Below are 15,838 nucleotides of genomic sequence, written 5' to 3' on the forward strand. Positions count from 1 at the left end.
CAAATTGCAAATATATTACGTGAATATATGATTAATTGTCGTCCACTAATTTGATTAAGGGTATAATTAAGTCGATCATTATCCAAATAACATTTTATAATTTAAAAAACTTAACAACTCTAATCAACTTTGAATTTCATAATATTAGGCTAAGATCAACGAATAATTTTTTTTATAAATAAACAAATTATATAAATTTGTTCATGTATATCTTTCACAATATAAACATATTTTAGAAGAGTTGATTTATAAACAAAAAAGATAAAAATTAAAACTATCAATTTTGGAAGTAGATCTTTGAGAATATAAAAATATTTAATTTAATTTAATTAGTTCATAAAATAAAAAAGGTGATTTTCATACAAAATAGGAAGGGATTGTCTGAAACTTGGAAAATGTTGTTGTTAACATCATATTGTTCTTGTCGCATTAAATTATAATTTTTGGTTTGGGCATCATGAATTTTTGGTGCGTCAAATCTGCAACAAAAGTCAAAATCCCTTCACTCATTCAAACATCTACACGCGCAATTGCAGTGGGTGGGTGTGGGTTTGCAGATTAATTCCATTTCTTCATCACCTTTCTTAACATTTTCGTCATTAATTACGTCGAAGCTTTTACACAATCTCTTTCGTAGATCAGAGAACAGATTAATTAACTCTATTCTATTCGATTCCCTTATATAATAATCTGGTAAGAGTCCGACTAAAAGCCAGATACCCAGCTGTTTTTTTGCCTTTTTGATCTTTACTAGAAGGAGCTTTGTTTGTTTCGTCTAGGGTTCCTCTTTTTCTCTCTCTAAACATATGCATATTTCGAGAAATCAACATTACGACGAAAGAGAACAAGTGAAGAATTGTATCACAAGATCTCGATTTTTTTACTTATCGAGATCGTTTTAATGGGGGAACTTCTCTTCTCCTTCAATAAGGTACTGTTTCGTTTTTGGGTTTCTGTTCTTCTTTCTTTCTTTCTTTCTTTCTTCTTCTTCTTCTTCTACCCTCTTTTCTTCTCATTGTGATGATTTTCATGATGTTCTTCGCATTTGCTGATTTGGGTAGAGATTTATGTCGAAAGTCGAAACCTAAACGGCAAATCACCTTCAAATTTGCATATGATTTGATAGTATTTGCCTTTTAGATTCTTTAGTAACTGTTTTTACTTAAAAAATCTAGCAATTTATCCACGAATCTGTCTTTCAGTTTCTTCATAACTGTTCTTTTAAGCTCACAAACTCTTAATTAAGAAGTAAATCTAGCTTCATTTACAGTTTTACAACAAACCTCTTCCCAAATCCATTACAAGGTACAACTTTCGATGCACAATATACAAATGTTTAATCTGATTACTATTACTACAGGATACTCTTACAATCAAACCTCCAAAAAAAGCTTCATTGGTGTTGAGATTAATGCTATCAGCATTCGCAATGGTGTGTGGTATTTATATATGTTCCATTTGCTTAAAACAAATGAATCTTCAAAACAAGAACAAGTTTTTATTCTTCGATGACTTCGAGAGGCCATGTTCTGATACAATCGTTGATCGTTCCCAAATCCCTTTCTTGCATTACCCAAAACCGAAAACTTTCAATAGGTAAATCTTTCAAAAAAATCTTTCTTTTTTATCAAAGATTCGTTGGATTTTGAGATAAAATATGGTGAAATTTCAGGTCAGAATGTTCGGGAAACCCTGTGAAGTTGTTTGCGATTGTGTCTATGCAAAGATCGGGAAGTGGGTGGTTTGAGACTTTGTTGAATAGTCATGTAAATGTGAGTTCAAATGGAGAGATTTTTGGTCCAAAAAGTAGAAGGAATAATGTTTCATCGATTATTCAAACACTTGATAGAGTTTATAATCTTGATTGGTTTACTAGTTCTTCAAAGAATGAATGTTCTGCTGCAATTGGCTTCAAATGGATGCTTAATCAGGTATAAATATTCAATCTTTTTAATCATTTTTCCATTCTTACCCTTGTAAGTTAGGGAATCTTTAAGTTACATACATAGTAGGATTATGGGTACTTAGGGACAAGACTTGAGAAGCTTTCTAGGGATATTTTTTTTATAACGATGAGGTTGATGAGGGCATTTACGTCTTTTTGCAACATACTTTCATTGATCTGTTAATTATAATAACATCATACATTCATTCATAAAAGTAGGATGCTATAATACATTGATAAATGAAAGTATGTGGCTATTTGTGATTAAAAATCATGATATATCTTTTGAGAAACGGTTGTTTTATGACAATATAGGGATTGATGCAACATCCTAAAGAAATATCCGAGTACTTCAACGATAGGGGCGTAAATGTCATTTTCCTCTTACGAAGAAATATGTTGCGTAGATTGGTCTCAATGCTTGCAAATGCATTCGATAAAGATGCCAAGCTTCTAAATGGGGTCCATGTGTCTCATGTACACTCGCCTGAAGAGGTTTTTTACAATTTTCTCCCTCTCAATTATCAAGAATCTATGCATAAATTTTTAGCAACAATCACTCAAATCATGCATTAAATTGTTTTCACCTCTATGAAAAATTGTGTGTTAATAATTTGCATAACACAATTGGAAAATACGAAATCGGAGAATCCTATTGAACTTAGGGGTAGTTTGGTAATTTTACATTTGCCTTAAAAATCAGTTTTCTTGTTTTTCTTTTTCAGGCTTCTTTACTTTCTAAATACAAGCCCAATATAAACATAACATCTTTAAAATCGGATTTAAGAGGAATGGAATCAACATCAATGAAAGCACTCAATTACTTCAATAACACAAGACACATCATCATCTACTATGAAGATCTCATTAGAGACCCTTCTGTAAGTCAAGTCTCTTTTATTATGTACAACTATCATTGCACAAAGTACAACTCAACTTTGAAAAACAAAACTTGTGATAATTTCTTGTTTGTAAATTGTAACAACTGCAGCAGAAAATGATGCAAGTGGAAGACTTTCTAAAGCTGCCACGAATGAATTTGACGAGTCAACAAGTGAAGATACACAAAGGGGCATTATCGGAACATATTAAAAATTGGGATGAAGTCAACAAGACTTTAAGTGGAACGGCTTATGAGAAATTTCTTCAAGCTGACTATTGATGAAACCCTTGTGTAAATAATCTAATTCAAATCAATAGAAAATGTTGAAAATGGTGTTTTTTTGTTTTTTTAGATATGTGTTAGGTTATACGTGTTGTTTTTGGTTGTAGGAAATGATTTGAGAAAGTGTAATTAGGGTTAGGGATTTTCGGTTAGTATCTTGCTAGTTGTTGTGACAATGTTGTTGGTGATATATGATATACATGTGTCAAAGTCTATTTGACAATGCATATTTTGGTTTTTGTTGTTGTCTTGGAATAATCTTTCCAACTTCACACAATAAAGTCTTACTATTTTGTTGTCGGATTGTTTGTCAGGTTTTGAGTTCGAGTCTTATATTTATTTGTTGTCTATTTGTACAAAATTATTTACAAGTCATATAATTCCTTGTTGAAGGATAGGTCACTCTAAGATTAAAAACCTATGAGATTTGAACCTCCATTATGGATTGTTTATACTAAGTGATTGTCACTAGACCACCTTTGGTAATTACAAGTCATATAAATGTTTACTTAAATGTTTACTTGATTAGTTTGTTATACACCGACATAATGTTAATGAGATCAAGGTAGTGTTCCCCATAAGGAACATAGGGAAACGATATAGCTCCAAGCTGATGATGATGAGTGAAATAAAAGATGATCTCAATATGCTTTGCTTCCTTCTACGCAACCTACATCACACCTTTGTTGTTGCAATGTAAGGGAGTGGGTTGAGAATAATCTATACACATATCAACAAGTAACCAACACAACCAAATAATCTCACAAGTAGTCACAACAATACATTGATACTAAATCTTGTGGATGATTGGAGATATAGTATCTTGTTTCGTACTCTTCAATTAAATAAGCGAATCTCCAAGAAAAATACAAAAATCAACAATAGACTTGTGACTATTGGGATTTAAGATGACCATCCTAATCAACATCATTGTATGCACGAAACTCTAAAGAGGTTGTTGAGGGGAACAAGAGACTCTGAAATTGAGTGTAAAAATGTAACATCAGTTCTAGGTATATACTTCTTTTGTGTTTATGAAATTTAAGCCTTAAAATATAAGGTTTTTGGTGGCCACGACGTGATGTGAAGGTACCACGACATGGCCTCACCCGATGAGAAACGAGCCTTTCATTTATGCACCACGACATTGCATGATCTCAGCCATGATGTGGTGGAGGCCAGCATGCAAAACCTTAATTTTCCGGGTTTTAAGCCATATTTAAGGGATGACGGCTAGAGTTTGTTCACCCCCAGCCTTCATCAAATCCTCTCGACCTAAAGCAAACCTGAGCCTCCATTATTGATATTTTGTAGCTTTTGTGGTGATTTGGTGACCTTGAAGAAGAAGAAGAACGTGCTCTTGGTGTGCCTCCATTATTGATATTTTGTAGCTTTTGTGGTGATTTGGTAACCTTGAAGAAGAAGAAGAATGTGTTTTTGGTGCATAGATCCAACATCAAATCTCATCATCATCTTCTTACCAGGGACGATTCCACTATGGTGCCCATAGTGGCACCGGCAACCCCTTATTTTTTCGAATGCAGTGTAAAATTTTTCAAAATTTTCATTTTTTTCTATATTTGTGCCACTACGTAAAAGGAAAAATGTGCCACCGGCAACACCTACTACGAAATCCTAGATCCTTCCCTGCTTCTTACTAATATTTTGAACTCTTGTAAGTCTACAAGTCTTTATCTTTTGTGTGCAATCTTCTTAGATCTAGGCTTAGAAGCTTTTTCTTCATGTTCTTGGTGTTTGGATGGATGGATTCCATAAAGTTAGCAACTTTATGGATCCTTGAGGTCCTTTTGTGGTTATATGTTCTAGATCTATTGTGCCATGGAGTACTTGGTCTCATACATGAGTTTTGAGCTCATTTCTTCCATTTTTTAGGACGTGCATGTCCATAAAACACATATTTTATGATGCATTTGGGTGTATGAAAGCCTCCTCGAAAGTATGGATGCGTGGATTTTGGATTAAGAGCTTAATCTATTAAGTTGGCCAGAGCAGGTACCACGATGTGGTGGCAAGCAGTCTTGCGACTGTTTTGTCATGAGGCTATCACGACGTGGCCTATGCTTGGCCATGACATGGTGGTCACTTGGAGTTGAATTTGATTGTTGAATTTTTGACCAAGTTGACTTTTGGTCAACTTGAGGGTTTTAGGTTATAGATTGATGATTTGCCTCTGATTGTTGTATAGGCGGATCGTAGCACCAATCGTTATTTCGTGTGAACTGTGTTGATTACCTACTAGATTGCGATGTTAGTTTTTTTCACTATACTTTTTACTACAGTGTGCATCCTTTTGTGTAGGATGTTGTTATGTTGTAGTGATTTGTTAGATTAGCAAATATGTTATGATTACATGTGTTTGTTGGTTGTTGTTTATGCACATGTGTCAATATATTGTGGTTGGGTTGAGGCGGTCTTGCTTTGTACTGTAAGACAAGATACCCAGGTGGTCCAGGTGTAATGTAGGCCTTGTAAGGTGGTCTAGTCAGACTGAAGGCCAAAAGAGAGCGCTCTAGGTGTACTGTAGGCCTTGCGAGGCGATTTAGTTAGACTGAAGGCTCATGTGTGCATGCATAGTAAGTGTATTGTCATGTATGGTATTTTGGGTAACTCACTAAGTTTTGGCTTACAGTTTTAGATTTACATGTTTCAAGTACTTTACATGATCGGGGGAAGGTAATGTAACGATCAACTTTAGAGCTTGGAAGAAGAGAAGAGGATTGGAAGAAGGAGAACTTGAGTACCTTGAGCTCAAGGATCTGGGATCATTTCTTCATTTGGCATCCAAAAGAGGTATAAAGCTTCCAACTTTACTCTTATAAGCTTAGATCTAGGAGTTTTTGGAAGTTTGGACCTTTTAGGTCCAAAGGAAGGACCTTTATCATGCAACTTCGTTTTGGAGCTTGGGATTGCTATCCTTGAAGCTCAAAGTGTCCCCATAGCAGTAAAGTTTCGATCTTTGAGGCTTTCATGAAGCCATGCATGAGATCTAGCCACCTTCTTGGAAATAGATGGTTGTTTTTAGAAGTTTGAGCTTATGGGAGTCTTGTGAGCCATCAAGTAAGCAACTTTATGGTTTAAGATGTGGGTTAAGACCTGGATCTAAGATTGTAGCTTCTGACTCAGAGTATTAAGCACTTAATAGAGAAAGAACTTATTAGGGTATTACACTGAGCATACGTGTAGGTACGCCCAACGTACTCGCCATCAAGCCGTTACGCTAAGCGTACTCTGGAGTACACCCCGCGTAACACAATCAGTTTGGATCTTGAGTATTGGGCCTCGGTGTGGGTTGTATTTTGGACCTAGGGCCTTAGTGGGCCAGTAGGAGTCAGATTATGGGCCAAGGGCAGTTTTGGGCTTATGAAGGGCCATATGTGAAGTAGGCCCAATTTTGTATAACTAGGCCATTGGTGGGCCTTTAATGGGACAGTGGAGGACTTAGAAAGAATTAAAGGGTTTGGGCCATGATTATGACCCACACCATAGTAGGGGTAAAATAGTCATTTTACCCATCGAAAGATCCCCATTTTGATTAAGTGTTTGATTTGTCATAATAGCCGAAGAGCAGCCGGGACAGCAGTCAGGGATCTTTCACACGGGTTTTCAGTAGTCGGCTTTCCGAGGTGAGTTTCCTTGCAGTAGGAACGGGTCTATGGCCACAATGCCAACCCGTTTAGTTTGCAGTTAGTTCCTGATGGGTTTTGGCCATAAGAACATCCTATGTACTCATATAAACCCTAATGCTTGGATTTAGGTTTCTCTATTGTACATGCAATTCATCCAAGACTATAAACCCTAGGTCTAATATATGATAATCAATATAACATATGAATTAGGGTTTAGATCATACCTTGATTGTTATGTAGCAATAACAATCTCAAATCCTTTTTGTATTGACTTTAGAAAGCTTGGAGTCCCAAATGTCACTCCTCTAATGGTTCACAAACACCAAGAGCAAGAGGATGAAGAAGAGAAGAGAAAGAGGCTGCCCAAAACGTGTGGAAACTTTAGAGAACAAGTTCACCATGTTTTTGGGGCACAAGGGTTCCTTAAATAGTGAGGCTATTAGGTTTATCCAACAAGGAAACCCTAATTTGGATGTTTAGGCCCTAAGAAACCCATGAACCCCTTTCTTAAAGGCCTTTGGACGATTTCTAATGGGTTTCCCTATAGAATTCGTCCACCCCTTTAATATGGAGTCCATTAGCCCAATATTCAACTATCACACAATTGACAATTCTAGTCCCTTAAGTTTAATTAATGTCTTTTAGCCACAAATTTAATTCTTATTAATTCTTGACTAATATTAATTAAACAATATGATTTCTCCTTTAATATATTATTCTCATAATATATTAATAAATCATATTTAATCCTTTCTCTCCATAATTCATCCTATCAAGTTGCTTTGGTGAAGGCAACCCAAAAGGACCATGGACCATCGGGTCAAGTACATACCAAAATAGTTATGGACTTAGACACTAATCCAACAGTCTCCCACTTGGATAAGTCTAATAACTATTTCGCATATGACTTCAGATCCTGATCTACAATCGTAGCTTTCCAAAGCCGCTGTCAACTCTGATCTTATCAGATACATGTATCCTTTAGATAAGGGATCATATATTCCTCCATTCTAGATATCGTATAGACTGAGACATGGATCTAAATCATTCTCTCTGTCTATGTGTTGTTTCTCGAATTCAGATTTATGACGACTGACAACAGACTACAATTGAACACATAAATTTAGTCCCGGCTTGGCCAAGCGCTTAGGTGCCATCACTAAATCATCGAGGGGCCCACATATATCGCTTTTATCCTACTTTGGATAAAAGGAACGGATAAACTTTGACTCAATGATCGCTTGCACTCACTCACCAAATCACACACAACAATATGTTTTATAACACCAAGTTACTGGTGCGTTTACATATTATCAATGTGCAACCGGCTCGTAAGATACAACTCACACATCTCGGTTTCAAGAATATAATATGTTATCGTCTCACCAATCACTCGTGATACAAATCCATGAAGTGATCCAAGTAAGCGTGGGTTTAATCTAATGATCAAATCATATTCATAAGCCCTCATGAATGTTGCAGCAAACATTTGCTTATGTCTAATACTCTTTAGACAATCCACACACCAATTCACGACAGTCTTCTTTCATATCTACTTCCAACATATGAACGACTGTGGCCCGTTTGAATAATTTGACTGTTCTTAACCAATTAAATTATTCAGGAAGTCAAAACATGCAAAGTGAAACACAAGAATAATACTAATCCCATATGGTCTCAAACCTTTGAGTATAAATAAAACACCTTTTATTTATCACCATATCGATTACTCATTATTTGTTGTTTCGGGTAATCAACTTCTTACTTGAATTATTACACTTGTCCCATGCTCTTAGCATGCACACAATGTTTACCTATGGTGCTTACTTTGTGAAATAGATCAAATGAATACATTTCCAATCCTACTCATTTCACAACTCCTAATCCTTTCCACAAGTGAAAGAATGTAACGCCTGTGTTTCGGGCTTGCCATTTGTAGCAATGTAATAGTCTAGGTTAACCTTTGTAACCCGTTTTGAAATAATAAGATTGTATTATTTGAGTATTGTGTGTTTTGTGCTTAATTGCTTAATTATGTGGTTTGATTAATTAAGAATAAAAATAAGCGTCAAAATTTAAGTGTAAAATAAACTTAATATATTTGGTTAATGTTGTAGTAGTTGTAACGAGGTTTCCGAATATATATAGAACGCCCAAATCTGACTTCGTATGAGGAAGTTATGATTTATCGAAGTTCCGGCTTAGCGGTATACAGCCTGTTTTACTCGATTTGAGATCGAGCGGTTGTTAGCCGAAGCAATCTAAATGAGAATCGAAGATCTCATTGTTGGTATTGGAACGATAAAAAGTTAGGCGAGAACGGACGTCAAACGAAGAAGTTATGAATTTATAACGAAAGTTTCTGTCCCGGCCTATTAAAAATAATTAATAAAAATAAAGTCAAAATTAGCCGACGGAGTCTAAACGAAAGTCGTAGAGCGTGGTCTCACCTTCGCGTGGATATAAAGAACGTCGAAAACGGAGTTCGTATGAAGAAGTTATGAATTTCCGAAGTTTATTAATCATTTTATATTTATTTTTAAATCAAAATCGGAAGCATTATCCGAAGCGGAGTCACCGGTGTGATCCGGAGTACGCCCCGCGTACGTGAGTACGCTATCGCGTACTCAGCAAAGTGTCGACACTTCGGATGACGCATGCAATGACGATTTCGGACGCGTACGCGCTGCGTACGCCTGTACGCCCCGCGTACTCCGAGGCTCCAGCCTCTATAAAAGGATCCGAAGGCAGCCTTGGTTTTTGTTCATTTTCTTCTCTTCTCTCTAGTCTTTTGCATCGTTTTTCGTGCCGAAGCTATCCCGAAGCCCCGGTATTATACTCTAGCCCCGAGGCAAGTCCCGAGATCCCGAAGATCCCGAGAAGTGCGGTTCCCGAGTCGAAGCTCTGCCCGCGAGAAGTTCGATTTTTGTGAAGATCTTCCAGATCTGCTGTGGATTACTACTCCTATAAGCCGTAGTGCTGTCCGATCATCTTCTGATCAAGTGAGTGTATACTAACTTTCTTAAAACACAATAATAATACGAGTTTGGTTCGAGTGTATTAATTATATTGTTGTTTATAAGTGTGAGTGTGTAGTTATTTTTTTCTAATACAATAATACGAAGTATTTTATATAAAAATACGTGCTATGTGTATATATTTGGTTGTGTTATGTGTGAATGTGTATTCACTCTCTTCTATCTTATAGATCTGCTTATTTCTTTATGAGATATGTGTTATGTGTGTGTGTGCCTCATCTGTTATGTGATATATGTGTTGATTAAAGCATGCTATACAGGTTTTCTTTAAACTATGTATACAAATGTATATTTTTATCTACTAATATGTTGGGTAGAACATGGGTAGACAGTTGGTGTGTAATAAACAGATGAGAGGCCTCGTTGTTGTTTGATTGAGTCATCTAGCGGAGTTTAGATGACGACCACTGGCTATTCTAGACAGTCTTGTGGAAACATTAGCAGGTTCGCCACCTGTAGGTGTTAATGAACTTGGGTGTTCATTCGCTGTACTCCATCCCCCTCATGGTTGCCTTATTTGACTTATATTGCTGAGGTACCCCCGAAGCATGTGTTGTCGCCCCGATGAAATATTCTTAGACTAGGTCCCTTATGTTAGTTGTTTTAGGGACATTAAAGTGAGAATAACGGGAATGGGTAATTGGGTTATTGTTGGTTGGTGAAAATTAAATATGATATTTATTGTGGGTTGAAAACCCTATATGCTCACCAGGCTCCCAAGCCTGACCCACTCAGTTTTAAATTGTATTACAGGTAGTGGCGGAAGGGCATGAGATGGATGAACCATCAAGTTGTTTTGTTTACAAGTCTGCATATGTTTATATTTGTTATATGACTTGTAATGTATTCGTTTATGCTTATTGGTCTGTATCGGAACATGACACCCCGAGTTTTGATTATAATGAAAATACATTTCTTTTATGAAATGCTTCGGTAAACAATGTTTTATCATGTTTTGTTTTTGGGAACAAATTCCGCAACTCTTTCAAATCAAAAGGATTTACTCTGAAAATATTTAAAAGCATAAATGAAAATCGGTCTTTTCTGGCCGAGATTTTGGGGATGTCACAGTTGGTATCAGAGCATTAGTTTAAGCGAACTAGGAATTTGTAGGATTTCTAGACTTAAACTTAGAATGCTAAGTGAAGTTTTGAGATGTGTGTCTGTTGTGGTTTAGACACGAGCACTAGTTTATTTTAGGAAAGTTGCCTAAAATGCTTTATGTGCTAAATGTTATATGTTGCCATATATGATATTATTTGTTCGGATCTATGGTCTGTTGCCGACCGGATCTAGAAACCTTATGTGTGTAGGATTCTAAGCGTATGTCTACGATATTAGAACTAGCATGTAAACGTTTCGGAGTGATAAGGATGATTTGAATATCTATCATGATTGAGGATCTAATTTCACCTTATTCGGTGTAGATCAAAATGGTGAGAACAAGAAGTGGAGTTGGAAATGCTGACGAAAACAGGAATCAACCACCAGTGATTGAGCCAATACCTGTCGTAGCAGCAGCACCTGAGCCAATAACCATGGCTGGTGTGCAATTGATGATTCAGACGATGTTGGATCGTCAGATGGATGAAACTAGACGGTTGCTTCAACAAAATCGTGAAGAACTGTCGATTCGTGTGGAAGAGCCTGAACTGAATGAAGGGCACTCGGAAGGTGGAAACTTCAGTAGGTCTATTGGTCAAGCCAACCCACCGATAGTTAGGCAAGATAACCATGAAGGAAGGAATGATGGAATGGGATGCAAGTACAAGGACTTTTTGACTTGTAAACCATCGACCTTCAATGGAAAGGAGGATCCGATTGGGGTTATGGATTGGATCTCCGAAATGGAGCTAGCCTTCATGACGTGTGGCTGCAGAGGTAAGTTGCAAACTATCTATGCCGTGCGTCAATTCCGAGGTGGAGCTGTTCGTTGGTGGAACACTCTAGGGAAGACCTTAAGCCCTAATGAGCCACTGCAATTGTCATGGGCAGAGTTCTTGGTGCAGTTCAAGCGCAAGTTCTGCTCGGCTCAAAATCTGTTGGAGTTGGAGAACAAGTTTCTGACATTGACGAAGGGTAGCATGTCAGTAGATGAATACACCAATAACTTCACCGATAAGATGGAGTTTGCCTTGCGTATCGTCCCAGACGAGTTGACAAAGGTGGATCGGTATGCGAAGGGACTTCCATGGGAGTACGAGGTGCCGGTACGTCAGGCACTTACTCTAGAGGCAGCTATATGGGCTGCCAAGTCTGTGGAGAACATGATCAAAGGGAGAACCACCGTCAAGGTTGAGGTTGGTGAGAAAAGGAAGTTTGAAGGAACATCTGGTTCCAGTAAGAAGAGTAAATTTTCGAAATTTGATTCGAAAAAGTTTGGAGGAAAAGGAGGCGAAGCAAAGTGGTGTGATAAGTGTAGGAAAAAGCACTTTGGGAAATGTAGCGAGGATGTGACCTGCTACAAGTGTGGAAAGGTCGGACATTTTGCCAATGAATGTCCGAACAACAAAAGGATGTGTTTTGGTTGTAATGAAGAGGGGCATATTTTGAAAGACTGTCCGAAGAAGAAGGAGGCAGCTAGGCCCAACATTCCACCAAAGCCGAAGGCAAGAGCCTTCCAGATGACACTTGAGGCTGCGAAAGATGAAGCTGATGTCGCTTCAGGTACCTTTCTCGTAAACGAATTACCTGCTCATATATTGTTTGATTCTGGAGCCAACTACTCCTTTATTTCGCATGAGTTTGGTAGAAAGCTAGCTTTGCCTATTGATAGACTAGATAATGCTTTATTAGTCGAAGTAGCTAGTGGCAAGTTTGTACCTGTTAGCCATCGTATGAAAAACGTCTTGATCGACCTTAATGGGAATAAGTTTCACGAGGCGTTATTGCCTATCGAACTTAATGGTTTCGACATCGTCTTGGGAATGGATTGGCTTAGCACCAATGATGCCGAAATTTTGTGCAAGAAGAAGATAGTTAAAGTAAACCCGCCCGGAAAAGATTCGTTTATGGTGTATGGGGACAAACGCAGAGTGAATTCTGGAATCATTTCTCTAATGAAAGCCAGAAAGTGTTTGACCAAGGGATGTACATCATATTTAGCATTTGTGATTGATGCTAAGAAGGAAAAGAAGGTGATGCAGAGCATTCCAGTGGTGTGTGATTTTCCGGAAGTGTTCCCCGAGGATCTTCCTGGATTACCACCTGATAGACAAGTGGAGTTCAGAATAGACTTGTTACCAGGAACCACGCCAATAGCAAAAGCACCTTATCGATTAGCACCGACGGAGATGAAGGAGCTGATGATGCAACTTCAGGAGTTGTTGGACAAAGGTTTCATTAGACCTAGTTCATCGCCCTGGGGAGCTCCGGTGTTATTTGTAAAGAAGAAAGATGGAAGTATGAGAATGTGCATCGATTACAGAGAGCTGAACAAGGCAACAATAAAGAATAGATATCCGTTGCCGAGGATTGATGACCTGTTTGATCAATTGCAAGGTTCGAGCTATTTCTCGAAGATCGATCTTAGGTCAGGATATCATCAGCTGAAAGTAAGGGAGCAAGATATCGAGAAGACTGCATTCAGAACTAGATATGGACACTACGAGTTCTTGGTTATGTCGTTTGGACTAACCAATGCTCCAGCAACGTTCATGGATTTGATGAATAGGGTTTGTAATCCTTTCCTTGATAAATCCGTGATAGTGTTCATAGACGACATTCTGATCTACTCGAAAAGCCAGGAGGAGCATGGCAGGCACTTGTGAGAAGTGTTAGAAGTTTTGAAGAAGGAGAAGCTTTATGCGAAGTTCTCCAAATGTGATTTTTGGATTCGTGAGGTCCAATTCTTGGGTCACGTGGTCAACCAAGAAGGGATAATGGTTGATCCAGCGAAGATCGAAGCTGTGACGAAGTGGGAACAACCAAAAAGTCCCACGGAGATTCGAAGCTTTTTAGGATTAGCCGGATATTACCGAAGGTTTATCCAAGGTTTTTCTTCGATTGCTACTCCATTAACAGCTTTGACCCACAAAGGAGCAACTTATGCTTGGAGTGAGAAGCATAAAGAAGCATTCGAGAAGTTAAAGAAGAAGCTATGCGAGGCACCGATACTTTCTCTACCCGATGGAGTTGAAGACTTCGCTGTTTATAGCGATGCGTCTGGTGTTGGATTGGGTTGTGTTTTGACCCAAAGAGAAAAGGTGATAGCATATGCGTCTCGACAGCTGAAAGAGCATGAAAAGAATTACCCGACTCATGATTTGGAGTTGGCAGCGGTAGTTTTCGCTCTGAAAATATGGAGGCATTACCTCTATGGCACGAAGTGCAAGCTCTTCACTGATCATAAGAGTCTCCAGTATCTCTTTAATCAGAAAGAATTGAATATGAGGCAACGACGCTGGCTAGAATTACTTAAAGACTACGACTGCGAGATACTTTACCACCCCGGTAAAGCTAATGTTGTTGCTGATGCTCTCAGTCGGAAGGTCAATCTTGAAAGGAAGAGGCCAAGAGCGTTGAGAATTGAAGTTGTCTCGACTATTGTGGAAAGTATAAAGAAAGCTCAAGAGGAAGCTTCTGAGAAAAATGACCGAAAGGAGGAACGTTTGGGTAAAACGTTGGTGTTTGGTACTAACGGTCATGGACTGAAGGTATTCCAAGATCGTATTTGGGTACCTAAGTCAGGAGGAATTAGGGATCTTCTGATGGAAGAAGCTCACAAGACCATGTACTCGATTCATCCGGGTAGCACTAAAATGTATAGGGACCTGAAACCCTACTACTGGTGGCCGACGATGAAGCTTGATGTTGCAAAGTATGTGGCCGAGTGTGTGACTTGTGCGAGAGTCAAGACACAACATCAGAAACCGTACGGGAGTTTAGAACCTTTGCCTGTGCCTATGGGTAAGTGGGAAGACATTGCTATGGATTTTGTCACTAAACTGCCCAGAACAAAGAATGGTCACGACATGATTTGGGTGGTCGTTGATCGATTCACTAAGAGTGCGCATTTCATAGCGGCCAGGGAGAAATGGTCTATGGAAAAACTTGCAAATTCTTATGTGAAAGAAATTGTGAGGCTTCACGGTGTTCCGTTAACGATTGTATCGGATCGTGATAGCCGTTTCACCTCAAGGTTTTGGAAAAGTCTACAAGAGGAAATGGGTACCAAGTTATGTTTAAGCACAGCTTACCATCCGCAGACTGATGGTCAGAGTGAAAGAACAATACAAACACTTGAAGATATGCTGAGAGCATGTACCTTGGAATTCCTAGGTAATTGGGATGAACATTTACCGTTGGTAGAATTTTCCTATAATAATAGTTTTCACTCGAGCATTAAGATGGCACCTTATCAAGCCTTGTATGGACAGAAGTGTCGTACGCCGTCTTGTTGGCTTGAGGCTGGGGAAAAGCAGTTTATGGGACCGGAGTTGGTTCATCAAACTGCTGAAAAGTTGAAAATAATTAGGGAAAGAATGTTAGCAGCTCAAGATCGTCAAAAGAGCTATGCTGACAAGAAGCGAAGACCGATGACTTTTGAGATTGGAGATTCGGTTTTGCTTAAAGTCTCGCCGTGGAAGGGACTTATAAGATTTGGTAAAAGGGGAAAGTTGAGTCCAAGGTTTATTGGACCGTTTAAAGTCCTTCAGAGGATTGGGAATCAAGCTTACAAGCTCGAGTTACCCGAAGAGCTGAATGGAATTCACAACACTTTTCATGTGTGTTATTTGAGGAAGTTCACGGGAGAAGTTCCCGATATAATTCCAATTTCTGAATTGAGAATTGATGAGAACAAAAGGTTGATTGAAGAACCAGAGGCAATTGTTGACCGAAAGACTAAGAAGTTGCGACGAAAAATGGTTGGGTTAGTGCTTGTCCGATGGAAACACACGAATGGGCCGAATCTCACCTGGGAGACGGAGAGTGACATGTTGAGTCGCTATCCGCATTTGTTTGTTGATGTGTGATTCCGGGGACGGAATCATTCTAAGGTGGAGAGAATTGTAACGCCTGTGTTTCGGGCTTGCCATTTGTA

The 15,838-nt window shown here is 38.4% G+C and overlaps 1 protein-coding gene across 1 annotated transcript; it reads left to right on the forward strand.

The window, feature by feature from the left end:
• Positions 1 to 389: 389 nt before the first annotated feature.
• On the forward strand, positions 390 to 3,349 carry LOC111885715 (uncharacterized). The gene is made up of 7 exons (XM_023881959.3): positions 390 to 693; positions 780 to 931; positions 1,361 to 1,596; positions 1,673 to 1,931; positions 2,261 to 2,440; positions 2,671 to 2,826; positions 2,937 to 3,349. Exons 2-7 carry the CDS (start codon positions 902 to 904, stop codon positions 3,105 to 3,107), a joined length of 1,032 nt encoding a protein of 343 aa, XP_023737727.1. The 5' UTR covers positions 390 to 693; positions 780 to 901; the 3' UTR covers positions 3,108 to 3,349.
• The last annotated feature ends 12,489 nt before the right edge of the window (positions 3,350 to 15,838 follow it).

The sequence above is a fragment of the Lactuca sativa genome, chromosome 3 (assembly GCF_002870075.4).
Source record: "Lactuca sativa cultivar Salinas chromosome 3, Lsat_Salinas_v11, whole genome shotgun sequence".
Lineage (NCBI taxonomy): Eukaryota > Viridiplantae > Streptophyta > Magnoliopsida > Asterales > Asteraceae > Lactuca > Lactuca sativa.